The sequence below is a fragment of the Lethenteron reissneri genome, chromosome 7 (assembly GCF_015708825.2).
Source record: "Lethenteron reissneri isolate LAM-NWPU_2019-01 chromosome 7, ASM1570882v1, whole genome shotgun sequence".
Lineage (NCBI taxonomy): Eukaryota > Metazoa > Chordata > Hyperoartia > Petromyzontiformes > Petromyzontidae > Lethenteron > Lethenteron reissneri.
In genome coordinates, this window is record NC_083785.1 from 7066827 (window position 1) to 7082491 (window position 15665).

General features: G+C 49.1%; 1 protein-coding gene across 3 annotated transcripts in view; it reads left to right on the forward strand.

The window, feature by feature from the left end:
• LOC133356743 (serine/threonine-protein phosphatase 6 regulatory ankyrin repeat subunit A-like) overlaps nt 1–15665 on the forward strand; it is a 55800-nt gene that overhangs the window by 6885 nt on the left and 33250 nt on the right. For all 3 annotated transcript variants that reach the window (XM_061574401.1, XM_061574410.1, XM_061574418.1), the window contains exons 2-5: nt 6454–6537; nt 8255–8333; nt 11546–11616; nt 13677–13877. In XM_061574401.1, coding sequence (XP_061430385.1) covers nt 6454–6537; nt 8255–8333; nt 11546–11616; nt 13677–13877 — 435 coding nt within the window. The remainder of the gene's footprint in view (nt 1–6453; nt 6538–8254; nt 8334–11545; nt 11617–13676; nt 13878–15665) is intronic.

Here is a 15665-nt window from a genome sequence, read left to right on the forward strand (position 1 = left end):
TCATTTGAAGCCGAGGGAGTGGGAATATGGACTTCGACTGCTGTGTAAACCAGAAGTTTTCTTAAAGATATCTCGGGGGTAGCTCTTTAATATCCACTTCCATGGAGCGTTTTCTTGACACCGAGAGATGCATAGCTCTGCAAGAGATCCGAGCGGATACTTTGTCTCCATGACATGCTGCTGATCGTGCAAGCAGAATCAAAAGATGAGATATATACAAATAAAATACGAGCCCATTTTTCTTTATAACGCAAGTTGAGCACTTGCCTTTTTATTGAATCGTTTAATCAAGCTACCGCGTGACCGTGCGTTTTTATAACATTTTCTAAAAACAAGGGGTGTTGACTCGTGGATAATTCACAGACTTAAAACTTGCACGAGTGTGTGACTGCGAGAATTCTCTCCTGCATCTCTGTCTGCGTGTGCCTCGTAGCGTCTTTTAAAGGGATGGATCGCATCTGAGAGGTCATCCACGGAAGAGATGGAATGATGTAATCCGTCCACATGTAGGTGTAGGATTATGGCATAGGATCGTGGTGATTTGGTGGTGGGTAATGGCTGTCATCCAGCAGTTGCTTGATCATGGCTGGTGATGATAAGGGTACTTGAACAGATCAATGTGTGGGGTTTGTTTTGGGTCTAGTTAACATTGTTTGGTTGGATTTTAGTCCTTAATCCGCTCGTGTGCAGCAAGGTACTGGGTGTGCTAGATCAGCTGTATCACAGGAGATGGTGGTGGCTTTGAGAGGCCTTCATCCGGGCATCAGATTGAGCATAGCTGCCGATGATGGCAATGATTATGAATGATTGCTCCAAAATCACACAACATACCAACGTGTTTCAAAGCAGACCGCTGTCAATCAGTGATCAGAAGGGTGGATACTGGTAAGGAATGTGTAACAACAGCTCTTTAAGTGCCCAAAGAATAGTGGGCATGCTTGGAATTACACTGAGGGACAGAAAGAGGAACACGTGTCGGAAGTTGAACACTCCACATTGATTACTAAGAAAAGCAAGACCGGTTTTGGCAGGACGTGCCATAGCTTGCAGATAAGTTTCAAATAAATTCCCCTCTGGGAAAATTACAGTTAATGTTGCCTCTTAACATTTTCCCTGCATCTAACATTCACTGTGGCTGGCCTCATGAATGAAGTAACATTGAGGTCTCCCGGTGTTTGTCTTTTCTTGAATTGGTCTTGTAATTATCGTCATAGCGACGCTGTGCACGCATCTCCTGTGCGAGTTCTGGTCACCTTTTTGGTAAACGTGGTGCTCGCCAAACGTTTGACCGAAACCAGAACGGACGGCACCGTCCCGGCCACGCGAGTACAAACATGGCCTTCCTGTAAATTCGGTTTGGGAAGCGCGGCCAAGTGGATGGCAGCAGCAGTGGCAGCAGCGAATTCTGAGAATCGGCGCTTAAAACGATTCACGCATTGCGGCGATAATCACCGCGGGGGAAATATTTCAACTCGGAGGAAAGTTAGCACGTACAGTATTTCCCTATCGGTTTCCGGCAGCGATCTGCCCTGCCGTGGAGTGTAGTTTACAGGAACTCTGGCTATTTCATATAAAACTAAGTCACCAGCTAAATTATTACAGGTAGTGACTGTGCAAATTGTACAACTATTCACGGTCATCCTGAGTTTTTTGCTATACTCTACAGGTTTCCCTCGCTTTACGGCAGTTCCGTTTGTGTAATTTCGCATGCACGCAGCTGAATTAACTTGTATGCGGCTATATGGTCGGATATGGGACACCATTGTGTGTTGGGTGACTGTATGCTCAGTGCTACGTACTATGCTGCTACCACTCAGTCGCATGTTCTCTCGTGCTGCCTGCATAAACGTTACTTGTTGTCTTTGTTGTGGCACATATAATCTGCCATTTAACCGTGCTTGTTATGGCTGCTTAAACGTCCTATTAGCCCTCTCCCTGGACCATCGATGAGGCAGAAAAGGACTGCCTCACGCTTGAAGTAAAGTTGGAGATTGTAGTAGAGCGTGCAGGAGGTGACGAGGGGCCGGCTGCGCCCGATATTGCGTATTAACCTTGGCGAGTCGACGGTACGCGCCGGCAAAAACAACACGGGCAAAATCTGGAGTTCTGCGATGCATTCTACGCCGCTGTCTAGCAAAAGGCGACAACAAAAGTGAGGCGTCTGTCGTTCGAGAAGATGGAGTTGATGTCGGGGCGATGGATGGAAGACCATAAGCAGTAGAAATGGATCTCTCCTCTTCCGCAATCTGAGCCAAAGCTACGAAGCTGTACGAACGCCTGCAGCAAGAGAGGTGGCTCTGAAGAGTCCTTCGTGGCTGGTAAGGGCTGGTTCTACAATTTTAGTGATCGTCAAAATTTGCACAATTTGCAAGGCCACTGGGGAATCTGCAAGTGCAAATCGTGGAGCTGCTGCTCCATTTTCGGAGGAGCTGCAAGCCATAACTGTTGAAGATTGCATTGCAAAACGAGTCTTTAATGTGTACGAAATCAAGCTTTTCTTTAAGCGTACGCCATCTAGGACCTATAGTCTTGGTTCTTTCGGTAAAGTCACGTAGAAGGGAAATAATAAAATAAAAGAAATTTAAAACAAGATTTTTTATATCTTTTTTTATTATTTCCCTTCTACGTGACTTTACCGAAAGAACCAAGAATATGAATCCCTGCAGTCACGAAAGCTTTAAATAAAAATCTAGGACCTACTTAAATAAAGAAGAGAAAGGTGCACCCGGTTTGAAAGGTGCGACGAGACAGGATGACTCCCCTATTATGCAGTACTTCACCCATTCTGGAGTTTGCAGTTCGTCTCTACAGTGAACCGATTCGCACAGTTGGCTACGTACGGTGCAAAATAAGTTCAGCATGCTTACATACGTACCTACATAGAGTTTGACGGGGCAGTCACCTTGACACTGCCCGCCATGTTCCGTGTCGGCTGAGGCAGGCGCCCACTATCGAGAGACGCCGAGAGTCTCTCCGAAGCAGCACTCGAGCAACCCATCGACTTTCGGAGGCCACGCCACTGGCCTATAGGCCGTCGGGAGAGTCCGCGAGATGCCCTTCCAGCAGCAGCTCTTTTCGTTTCAGACCCTTGAAGACATCTGGAGCCCTTTGGGAGAGGGGGCGGGGGGCACCTGCTGGTTTTGGACAAACTACCTGAATCCTGTAGACCTCCTTTGGGTCCGGGCTGAATGGTGGAACTGACGTTTGGAGGGACTTTTGAATTGAAAATGCGACGTCCTTTCTGAACCACTTGGAACGAGACACGCCGGGTTTTGCCGATGCTCTCAACTCTGTGTTATTGGCGCGTTTCGAGTTTGTGTCAGAGGTGGCCGTTGCTTGCGAGAGCTGTTATGGCCTCAAAGTGCACCTGGCCTGACACAGGCGCCGTGGTGATGCCACCGTCACTTAGTGGCGAATGGCGGGTATTGGTATTGGTGGACTGCACGAGAGGGAAATATTTTAGGTTGGAAATGGAGCATCCTTCACAGTAACGTGTGAGAACTCCCGACCTCTTCAAAGACGTCTGGCCAGTGTTGAATAGTAGGACAACTACCCCGAGGGCACTGGTTAAACCAACCGTTTTGAACTCATGCGCTAATAAAATACTTTTCAAAATTAAAGTTATAGTTCTGTACTTAATTGTATCCTCATAAATTTCGATTTAAAGCTTTCGTGACTGCAGGGATTCATCTTCTTGGTTCTTTCGGTAAAGTCACGCAGAATGGAAATAATATATTATATTATTATTATGTTATTATATTATATTATTATGTTTTATTTTTATTATTTTATTATTTCCATTCTACGTGACTTTACCGAAAGAACCAAGAAGATGTATCCTCATAGTGTACCGTTTTAACGCTCTAGCTGGTGGGGGAGATGGGGGTTGGGGGTTAGCGGTGGCTGGGTGGGTGGTGCGAACGTCCGTGAGCGGCTGATAACATGTACTTCCCTTCCTGCCGGTGCTGCCGGCAGCACCGGCGAGGCGATTCCGGTGTGGTGAAGCCTCGAGCTTCCTCCTCGGTCCTCGGTGCCACCAGGTCACATGATGATGATGATGCAGCGTTGATCTGCGTGTTGCTCACACAAACTTATTGCAACTCCGATCTGTTAAATAATGACAAACCCCATGCGCCGCAACAACAAAAAAAGTGCCTGTCAGAAAAACAAGGAACAGTTTCCAGCAATGCATGAACAAAGGGCTCTGCCTTGTTCAGACCACCAGCCCAAAAGGACTGAATGTGTGGCCATATTTGACCCGATTGCATACAACAGAGTTACAAAACACGTCAATTCTCACGCACGCAATCTGACGCGTTTGTACTGCGAGTGTACTCGTCGGGACGAATTGACGAATCTGTACATCGTTACCGAGTTAATGCCAACGTTACACACTTGCCACAACGATCGGAAACGTGCCCGAACAAAGGCGGGGAAGCGGCTCTGCGTTGTCCGATCGAGGGGAAGTTATTTCTTAAGTCGAGCGCAGGGCCGCCGAACTGCGCCCGGCATTTATATGGAACAATTTAGCGGCGAGATTGCACGCAAATCCCAAAAATGTGACCGGAACTTCAACTCGCAAGAAGCTGCGCGCTCTCCCGAGCTCTTGCCAGGTGTTCCCCCCGGAGGCTTTTGTATCCAGCTCACATCGGGAAACGACAGGCTTTTCCCTTGGTTATCACACATAGGTACACAACGAGACGTCGGTGAATTGATTAAAGGCAATTCTTCCGCTCCGTCATACTTGCATTGAACCACGTGCGTGAGTGTGTCGGTTAATTACGATTTACGAAGATTGTTGCGTAAACGAAATCTGCAGGTGCGAGATGAATTGTTGCGTGTGCGCGATTGCAAGGGACATGATGGTTTTTGGGAAGCTTGAATACAGCAGTGGCTAAGATCATAGCTGATGATAACACGACGAAAAGAGCAGACAATACGATATAAGTGAGTTGGAAACAATCCGTGTGAGATGGCAAAATAGAATAGATTCTTGAATGGAGATCCCCAATTGCTGAATTGTAACGTACCTATACAGTATAACAATGTAATTTATTTATTGGATGTTTGCATGTGGGAAGGAAGCATAGAAAAGCCACCACACGTTCGAGGGCATAACACTCGATGGTCCGCACAGACAGGTTTGCTAACCCACTTGCGGTGTACAGCTGCCTTCTGGCCATGCGGCAGCAGCCCAGAGCTGTACATGCGCGCACACACGTGCAAATCTACACGAACCACCAGACCTTGCCTTCCCAAGTGCTGGAGCACAGGTGCTTTAGAATCGGAAACCTTTATCGTGGAGGAATCCGATGAGCTATAAAGCTCTTTTTAGCAGATATCCAGTTGGGGCGGGTCAGAACGTTACAACAACAGACAATACAAAACGCGATAGGAGTGCAAAGTATAGGAAAGGGAAGCTTAATCTCTATAAATGCTTAAATACAACTGAAACTAAACTTTACATTTTACTAAGTAAACCCCACTGAGCTGTTGGCAATTTTTTTGAAACTCGACCTGGCCACAAATGATAGCTCAACGAAGTGGCTTATCATGATGTGAAAATGTAGAGCACTCGAGCAATCCAAATAATGTTCACCGCGGGGCTGAGGAGGAGCACCGGACGGTGAAATCACAACGCCCACACAGCTGCTGCTGCTATTGCGATAGCTAAAACACGAACTGACAATGCGCGTTGTGGGCCCAAGCGACGCCGCTGCCGCCAACGTATCTTCTGTCCGGGCCACGGTTATGCTAATGACGGCTGGGAGGGCACGAGGTTGGTTTTTGCCGATTTGAGAGCCGCTGAGAGCCCTGTGGGTGAAAGCGATTTGAGCGGGTTGGGGGGAGTGGCGACTTCGCCCAGCACCCGCACGCGATCCTGCCAGTCAGGATTAGAATCTAAATGTGTATTTATACTGGAGGAATCCGATGAGCTATAAAGCGCTTTTTCACAGATGGGGCGGGTCAGAACTTTACTGTCCAGCCGGCTGCAACAACTTTCTGGCTCGCATTGCTGCACCGTGCCCGCTTGCTGTTGTACATTTTTATTGGAGCCTTTCTAAAAATACGTATTTGTTTTTTGCGTTTCGATTTACATTACAGTCGTGTTTGAAATGCCATTTGATCTTGTTTGTTCACTTGTAACCAAGCCGTCCCAGTGTGTTTGTGTGATTTATGCGAATAAAGCGGAACTGCGAGTTTGAGTCTGCGACCTAGTACCCCAACTAATTCTAACCATAACATTAACCCCACTCGTTACTTCCTCCTCAATACTCACTCAAAATCAAGCCCGAGTTCCAACCCAAACCATAACCCTCATTCTCGCCTCTTAATCTTCCAGCCCTACCCAAACCACAACCCTCATTCCATCCCCCGAAACTTAACCCCTGACCTTAGCCCCGACTCGAACCCTAACCTCTAATGCTTTCGCCATCTTTTGTCTCCTGGCAGCCGCCTCTGATACAAGCGATATTCAATGGGGACCCCGATGAGGTGCGGGCTCTCATCTACAAGAAGGAAGACGTCAACGCCTTGGTGAGTGTCCCAAATTCTCACGCCCGGCAACGCGTTACAACCATTGATTATTTTCGCCGCCCTCTGGACACCGCTACGGAGCTCCCGGAACAACCTGTGACAGATGGCCTGTCTCATACGTGACGGTTACCCGTCCAAGCACCGTCCAGGCTCTGCCCTGCTCGGCTTCCGAGATCTATGAGATCCAGCGCAATATTGGTGAATTGATCCATAGACTTTGGTTTACAATTGTCAATATTTATTTTCTCGCTCGATTTCACTTTTGTCCGCCTGGCTTTTCTTGCCAAACCAGAAATTCCAGACTAGCCCTCTAGCCCGACTGAGCCGGCGTAGGTGCAGTTAATCTGAGCCCCCAGCCGTATCTGGGGGCCAGGTGGTGGGGGGGGTTGAGACCTCAGATCTTGTGTCTGAACACAGGACCGCATCGGTCAGCAGATGCCTATTACCCACAGTTCCTCCTATTGTGTTCAACCTCTGCTCTCCGACGCGTATTCGGGTTGTACCGCGTGTTGTTTGCCACGATGTTCGTCGTTTCACCTCCCCTTCTGGGAGCTTCTTCGTGAACTGAATTGAGCAATAAGAACACAGTCGGAAATGCAGTTGAGAAAAAATAAACTCCATGGTAAAAGCAACCATGGTGCAATGTGTGTTTAGACAGTGTCCAAATGCAACCGCATCTCAGGAAGCTGCAACCGAGACTGGGCATGTTTATTTTAAAGAGAAAGGCATTCACTTGTAGGGAGTCTCGGTGAAAGAGGAAGGTCTTGAGCCTCGACTTGAAAAGGAGCATTGAGTCGACACTCCAGATGGCTGCAGGGGGGGGTGGGGAGTTCCAGACAATTTGGACAGCAGAGCAGAATGCGCGAATACCTGGCTTGCTGGAGCAGAGAGTGCGTGGAGGAGAGTAGAGTGAGAGGACAGAGCCCGGGAGAGCGTGTGGAGGGGGATTAGAGTGAGGGAAAAGGCTGGGAGAACAGTTCCGATTAGCATTATCGGCTACATACGGTCCGAAAGACGTTTAACATACATACAGAGCGTGTGGAGGGGAGTCGAGTGAGACAGGAGGGCAGAGGCAGGCAGGATCTGTGGAGGATCCTCAAGATGGTGTGATCTTGATATTGGTCCGAAATTAATTTGGGAGCCAGCGGGAGTGATCGGGGTTATTTGGGTGACGTGGTCTACAGCACAGGTGCGGGTGGCTGGTCTGGCAGCGGACAGTTGTATTATCTTGAGTTTTGAGAATGGGGATTTGTGAACAATCACTCTAAAAGAGCCGGCGACGCACCGTTCCTGTATATATACAAAGACTAAGATCCCCTGTATAGCCTTAACAGACTGTTTGGGCAAGTGCTGTTCACGAGCACCTCTGAAAGTCGGCAATGGCACACGAGGGGGTGGGTGGCCAGTACAATTCTCAGCCGCCTTTTTCTCTCCAGTGGCGATGTTTACACACAGTGACTCGTACTCATTGGAGCCTAAGTCCACCTTGGGGAGGCCCACGACTGGTCCAGATGATCATCATTGGTGTTAGCCTTGTGCGGGAATCGAACTCGGGCCGCCGGGTTCATAGCGAAGCGCACTAGCCATTACACTACCGCTCCCCACGATATTCACACTATATACACACACACGTGTGTGGGAAGCCACGCGTTGATTGATGTGGCTTGATCATGTAATTTTTATTATTATGTAACTATGATCGTGTAATTTATTTCAGGACTCGGAGAAAAGGACCCCCCTGCATGCCGCGGCCTTCCTCGGTGACCCCGACATCATCGAGCTCCTTATCCTCTCCGGTGAGCGGGGCGACCCCTGAAGACACCGTGGAGTGTTGGAGAAGATTGACGACAACATTCATCAACATCTGTTGTCTTGTGTTGTCAGTTACTCGTTGATAATCACGTTCCTTCATTTGTAACTCTTTCCAACTAAGGAACACATTCCTGCGGAGGGAGCTGGTAGGAACGTTGAGTTGCTCGGTCAATGCCCAGGGTCAACGGCGGCGTGGTGTATTCCGCAAATATGCCCGACTGTGAGGGCGGGCACAAGCTGGTGTGAGTAGGTTAAACGTTGAGTTTTATAAGGGCACCACGGGGTGACCAGCCCCTCCCCTCTCTGCACGACGGACGGACAGACACAATAATCCCCTGTGGGCTGGTGTAACCAGGAGGTTCCTACCAGTATGACAGCGTTTATCCACCTACTCCGTCTGTCTGGGCCATACATTAAACAGTGGGGCACAGTAACTCTGGTAAAGATGATGCACTAGAGCCCAACTTTCATCTTAAAACTAAACTAAGCTATAAACTATTTTTTATTTTACCAGGTAAGGCCCACTGAGCTATATAGCTCTCTTTCAGAAGAGACCTGACCACAAATGATAGCTCGATCAAGTGGCTTATAATGTGGAAATTTCTATCAACGAAATACTCGAAATGTGGAGGGAAGAAAATGCAAACTCCAAATGTACAACACGCGTCGGGGTCGGGATCGATCCCACGACCTCCTGCGTACCAGGCGAGGTTGTTAACATCTTTTAGCCACCGTGATGATGATGATGATGAGAGGGAGACACGCAAACTCTGAATATACAGAAAGCGTCAGGGTCGGGATCGATCCCGCGACCTCCTGCGTACCAGGCGAGGTTGTTAACATCTTTTAGCCACCGTGATGATGATGATGATGAGAGGGAGACACGCAAACTCTGAATATACAGAAAGCGTCAGGGTCAGGATCGATCCCGCGACCTCCTGCGTACCAGGCGAGGTTGTTAACATCTTTTAGCCACCGTGATGATGATGATGATGAGAGGGAGACACGCAAACTCTGAATATACAGAAAGCGTCAGGGTCGGGATCGAACCCGCGACCTCCTGCATACCAGGCGGGGTTGTTAACATCTCCTAGCCACCGTGGCGCCCCAAAGTTGTGGTGTTATTCGGGATGCAGCCAAGAGGAAACCGACCACACTGATCAGAGCGCTGAAAAGGACAACTTGTGTCAATGAAAATTATTTTTTCCCGTAGCTTCCCAGCGGCATCCACGCTGCTCATACAGTACTTTACGTGTTAGGAAGCGTTACATAATCCATGCGTGTACGCATAACTCTTCCCAACTAATAAAAATGTATAAATGCAACCGCATCTCAAAATAGTGGGGTGACACGAAGTATGTTTCTTTATTTACTGAGGGAATTCTCACCGAGTCTCACGACTCGTTTGTCAGGAGGGGTGCTGCTCAGAAGGGGGGGCGTGGGCAGGAGTAGGCGAGTAATGTTGCAGCAGTTCATAGATTTACGATTTGTGTATCCAGTGTCATGCGTAAGAATCAATCTATTTTGATTTGTACACGATTCGGTGCACTCAACCCCTACAGCCACTCGTGGTCGCTGGGTTCACGCAAGGAATCGATTGTTGAAATGGATCACGACCTCATCCTGACCCTACGCACGACCTTGCAACCATTTCTGCATGCGGCGAAGAATCGATCAACATTAATGTTTACGCACGTGATACGTGCACTTGTGCGTGCATGTGAGAATGGATCGTTTAGGATTCACGGGCTAATGGAACAAACGAGGCAGAACAAATGAGACAGAACATGCCAGACAGTGTAAGCGAGTGGTGGCCCAGGTATTGGTGCTCTGTGCAATGGACCAGGCGACCTGTATTTGTTTACCAACCATCGGCTAACATCCGTAGCGAGTAACATTTGACCAGTCCTGGACTCATCCATAATCACCGACCCACATGGACTAGCAGGCTGAAGTATGGTCAAACAACCCTCAGTGTTGACATGGAATGAGGAGACCTTCATCTAGCAGTGGATTGGCATAGGGCTGTACAAATGAGATATACAAAAGCTCGTTCTAGATTTGAAGTTATCGTGACTGCAAGGATCCATACTCGTGGTTCTTTCGGTAAAGTCACGTAGGTAAAGAAAATAAAAAGATCGAGACTGAGCCACCTCTACGGGGAGGGATTCCACTTAACTGTTAGAGCTTTTAACAGACAACGGGACGAAATCGCAGCTAATCGAATCGCTAACCTTCCTCAAAATTTCTTGCTGTGGTTGTCACACCTGATGATGATTGCTTGTGTTGCAATCGAAACGTCGTGATTTAATTTATTTTATTTTTTTTATCTTTTTTTACATTTTCTTTACCTACCGAAAGAACCAAGAATATTAAAAAAAAAATTCTATTAAATTATGACCATGGTTCGCGAATATTTCTAGAATCGGCACAGGAGTGACTTGTGATATTGCTTGAGTGTTTGGCGTGTTTTAAAAGACAACATATCTGTTCTGTCAACATACCACATGGTAGAAGTAATAGTTTTTCACGCACGACCTAACCGGCGTCGTGCCTCCCGCACGCAACATCTCAAGAATTTCGTGGACATTCTAAGAATCTCTGTGTGGGTGGCGGTGTTGAAACGTCTAAGACTCCTTGATGCTTCTGCCAACCTCACTACTGACATCAGAACAGCGCTACGTGAAACATGTAGGACCAAAAACGCCAAGCATGTGGACACTATTAAAAAAAAAAATACAGTGAATTGGCCGAGAGTGGCGTTGGCTGCACCATCGCCTCGTGCACTGTCCTCTGGCCTTAATAGATGGTCGCTGACCACACCTGGTCCGACAATCCTGTGTCGGCTACACGGGGGAAGATGTGTCACGGGGGAAGATGTGTCACGGGGGAAGATGTGTCACGGGGGAAGATGTGTCACTCGTGAAGCTACCTCTCCTCGGTGAATGTGACGCGACGGCGTCGATCAGTGGCAGCTACCCAAGCATTTGACGTGATGGGTTTGCCCTGTTGATGAATCTCAGATGCCCGAGCAATTGAAAGTGACGTGACGTGTTTTTGCCGCTTTGATCATTCGCAGGTGCCCAATCCCATTTTTAAACGTGAACGCGACGCAATGTGTCGCTTTTTTGATCGATCGCAGCTGCCCGACCGATCAAACGTGACGTTGACGTCTTGTCATGCCGATCATTCGCAGGTGCTCGAGTCAATGCGAAGGACAACAAATGGCTCAACCCCCTGCACCGGGCCTGTGCCTCCCGCAGCGAGGTGAGCTTGCTCGTGTGTGTGTGTTGGTGTTGCTTGCGTGGGTGTGAATGTGCGTGCGTGCAAGCATGGCGTGGTGGTTAGCGCACGGCGCTACGAAACCAGCAACCCGAGTACGATTTCCGCTCATGGCCAATCGCAGTGACTGTTATCTGGGTATTTGGCCTACTCTTCTGCACTGGCCAGACGTCTCAAATGAGGTTGAGAGTTACCCACACTTTATCTCGCCTGCATGCAACCTTGACTGCATATCGGTCCTAACAGTCGCCTAAAATGTTGTCCTTCCCCGGCACCAGATAAGCACGGCTACTTATGTATAGTGCAAAAGAAGTTCAATATACAAACAAGGAGGGGCCGTGAGCCTTTGGTTTCTGGGTTCCCCTGCCTCTCGAACTCGGTCCTGTCTCGGGTCATATCAGGAATGCTGCTGGCACACTCAAAAGTGTTTTAAATTCAATATTAAAGTCACGTTTATTTGAGTTGGCTTATTCTTGAGCAGGGGTGCTGTGCATGACGAGCACCACATTAGAGCCACTCTCTCAGCGGTACCGATGAGAATCGGGCTTCCGTCATTAAACTCTCGCGCCCGGGGGCGAGTGAGCTTGGAGTTGAGGTTTGGCGTCTTTTTAAAATCCAGGGGCCGTGTCAAGATCAACATTGACCCACTCCAAACAGACGGACGCAAACACCGCCCGCTCTTTTGCCTGGACGCCTCCGGGGAAGCAAACGCAGAGATAGATTAAAATGTAAAATAGGACGCGACCGAGCGAGCAAGCGGGCGAGTGAGAAGCACTCGGAACAGACGCCGTCACGGGGCAGCGAACTGGGGTGGCATGCGCCGCGTTCTCAAGCGCGGTATTTAATTCACTGAAGCCGTCTCGCGGGGAAGCTGTCTGGGTGTCGTGGGGCACCGCCGTGGCCAGATGTTATCCAGCACGCCTGGTTTACAGGAGGTCGTGGGTTTGATCCTGACCCTGACGATGCCTGCTGTATATTTGGAGTTTGCAAGTTCTCCCCGTAGTCGTGGATTTTTTTCCCAGGTCCTCCGGTGTTTCCCTCCCACGTGTAGATACATGCGCATAGAGTATTTGGCTGCTATAACATTTTCACTTGATAAGCCACTTCAGTCAGGCCTTGCCTGATAAAATAAAAGGGTTTCTTTATTTGTCTCGCAAAACTGGACTTGGCGTTCTAGAGAGATTCTCCAGGGGGGCCTCGAGTGGAAGCCCTTCCGCCAACAGTGGCGTGAGCAAGCAGTTGCATTTCTGCACCTTTGCTGTTCACCCACTGCATTGGGGTGTTTGGCCAAGCATCCCAATGCAGCATTTTTCATTGCTAACTACCCGGAGAGAACCCATGCAAACTCTTCACGGAGACATTTGAGAAGTCGCCGTACTGAACTGTCATATCCTCAGCACCTCGCAGCCCCAATGGGTTTGGGAGCTTCGCAAAATTTAGCCACACTCTCAATGAGTGGCTACACGTGGAAGGAAACCGGGGAAGCCGGATAACGAAAATACCAAGCAGATAATACGCCTCCTTCACTTATCTGTCCCTCCACATAAAACAATACAGGTTTTTTTTACATATCCCATCAGCTGCACGGCATTCTGGATGTGCTTTGCCTCAACACAAGCAAAAACCCTGAACCAGTTTCAACATTCATTGTCTCGATTTAAAGCATTCGTGACTGCAGGGATTCATCTTCTTGGTTCTTTCGGTAAAGTCACGTAGAATGGAAATAATAAAATAATAATAAATAATTCTCACGACGTTTCGGCCACAACGCAAGCAGCCGTCCTCAGGTGAAGATTCACTGTCTCATCAGCAGATTCGGAGATTGCTCGAACCAATGCTGGTGAGAGCTGCCAGACCTCTGTTCGATATGGGGCCTCATAACGGATAGTATGTGTATGTATGTTGAACCTCTTTCGCACAGTACGTAGCCAACCGTGCCAATCCGGGGTGTAGGGGAAGGACAACAAAATAGTGCGTCGATAAGCGGGAGGAAAATGTTCGGGCCGAAAATTCCGCACGGCCAACTAACGGATGCTCGGTCGCAGGCGGCCGTCCAGATGCTGCTGCGGCACGCGGCGGACGTGAACGCGCGCGACAAGAACTGGCAGACGCCGCTGCACGTCGCCTCCGCCAACCGCGCCATCAAGTGCGCCGACGCGCTCATCCCGCTGCTGAGCAACGTCAACGTGTCGGACAGAGCCGGCCGCACCGCGCTGCACCATGCGGCGTTCAACGGGAACCTGGAGGTCGGCCTCGCGTGCGCTCGCTCGCACGCAACACCACCACCACCTCATACTTGTCAAACCATACGGTTTCCCCGTTTCCTTGTGCAGGGAAATTTAGTTTGCAGGTCCGTACGGCGTACAGCCGTTTCAATACGGACACATTTTTTAAATTCTTTTTTGTTTGTGTTTCTCCCTTGTGATGGGCCTTTGTAGGTTGTAGGTTGAGATTTATAAGTGCACGGGGTGACGAAATAAGGTCTGAATTGGTCTGCAATAAAGTAGGCAATGATGAGGGGTATACCACCAACTCCGCGCTGCCCCCGTGACCTCTGTTCACCATCGTGCCCATTTTGTGTTGCTTTGCCAAAGCCATGCCTTCCTTGTGCCCTCTCTTACCCCTCTTTGCTTTCTGTACCGCCGATTTTCCCCATCGCCAGCTTGCATTGCTCTGTACTAATTGTAACTTCCGTTACATTTCTGCCTTGTCGTGTGCTGTTGTGCGTCACACTCGGACTATTTCAGAGTCTCTATTTATCCTGGAAGAATCCAATGAGCTTTGTGAAGCTCTTTTTCACGGATGTTCCTTTTTGCACCACCTTGCACCTGTGTGTACTTGCCCGCTAATGTCATGCATATTCTTTGTCTCTGCATTCCCCTGCACCGCCCTCTCTTCATCCCTGTCGAATTCTGTGCAGTCTTGTTCAACCACGTATGCAAATCAACCCTTTGCCTCTCTACACCACACAGCACCGTGTTGTACCACCAAGTGACTCCCAGCATCCCTGAAGTACATTTCTGCACCTTTTCTCACCGCCTAGCACCTCTCTGCACTTTCCAGCTCATATTTGTACCTCCCAACGTAGCCCCCAGGTCACGCAGGACAGCGGTGTGCGTGTGTGCGTGCCTGTGTGCCTGTGTGCGAGTGTGTGCGCACACACAAGCGGGGCTTACCGAGGCGTGCACTAACAGCACTGACAGATAAATTAGGAGAGAGCGAGAAAGAGAGAAATAATAAAAACTGAAAAAATGCAATCAATGCGCGTGGCTGTTACGATATCGATCTGGCTCGGGTGTCCGCCGTGAACGTGACCGTGTTGCGCAGCGGCGGCTTTTTTCTCGCGGATTCGAGTTTAGTTTATACGTCAACGCTCGCGACACTTCACGTCGCAGTTGTGACAGCGTTGTGGCGTAAATTGATTGTAATTGACCGGTTGGTGTCTTTCCCTCTGCTGTAGGTGCCTTTTGACATGCGCGCTTCATTACGCAGCGGGTTTTCAATTAAGATGCAAATTTTCCATGGCCCGCTCTTGTGGACTCGTCCGCGATCGGTCGCCATGGTAATGTAGTTGCTGGTTACTGCCGCTGTCTAACCCCCCCCAATGGGGGTGAAGCCCCCCCCCCGCCCCCCAGGGGGCCCACCAGGTTAGCTGGCCAGGTAGATGCCTGTCTGTGAATGTAGGGACAGCCTCGATAATTAATTAGTTGCACGATGGCTATTCGCTCCGTTCTTATAGTCACGGAGGCACCAATTTTCACAGACAAACATAGTTCGCTAGTAGGGAGCGTCATTGTTACGAAGGCTTTACCCATCTAATTTGCAACGTCATTTCTCAAATGTAGCAGATTTTGGAGCGTTGCACCATGCTCGCGTTGACCCCCTCTTTTTGAATCGCGTCACGGAATCTGTGTCGTTCATCACTTTGAAGCAGATGGAACCCTAGTGTTTGTGGTTAATACACCCCGTGGTGTTAACCAGGGTGGCTGCTGGGCTCGAACCTCAAACGAGCAGCAAGCGCTCCACCATGTGAT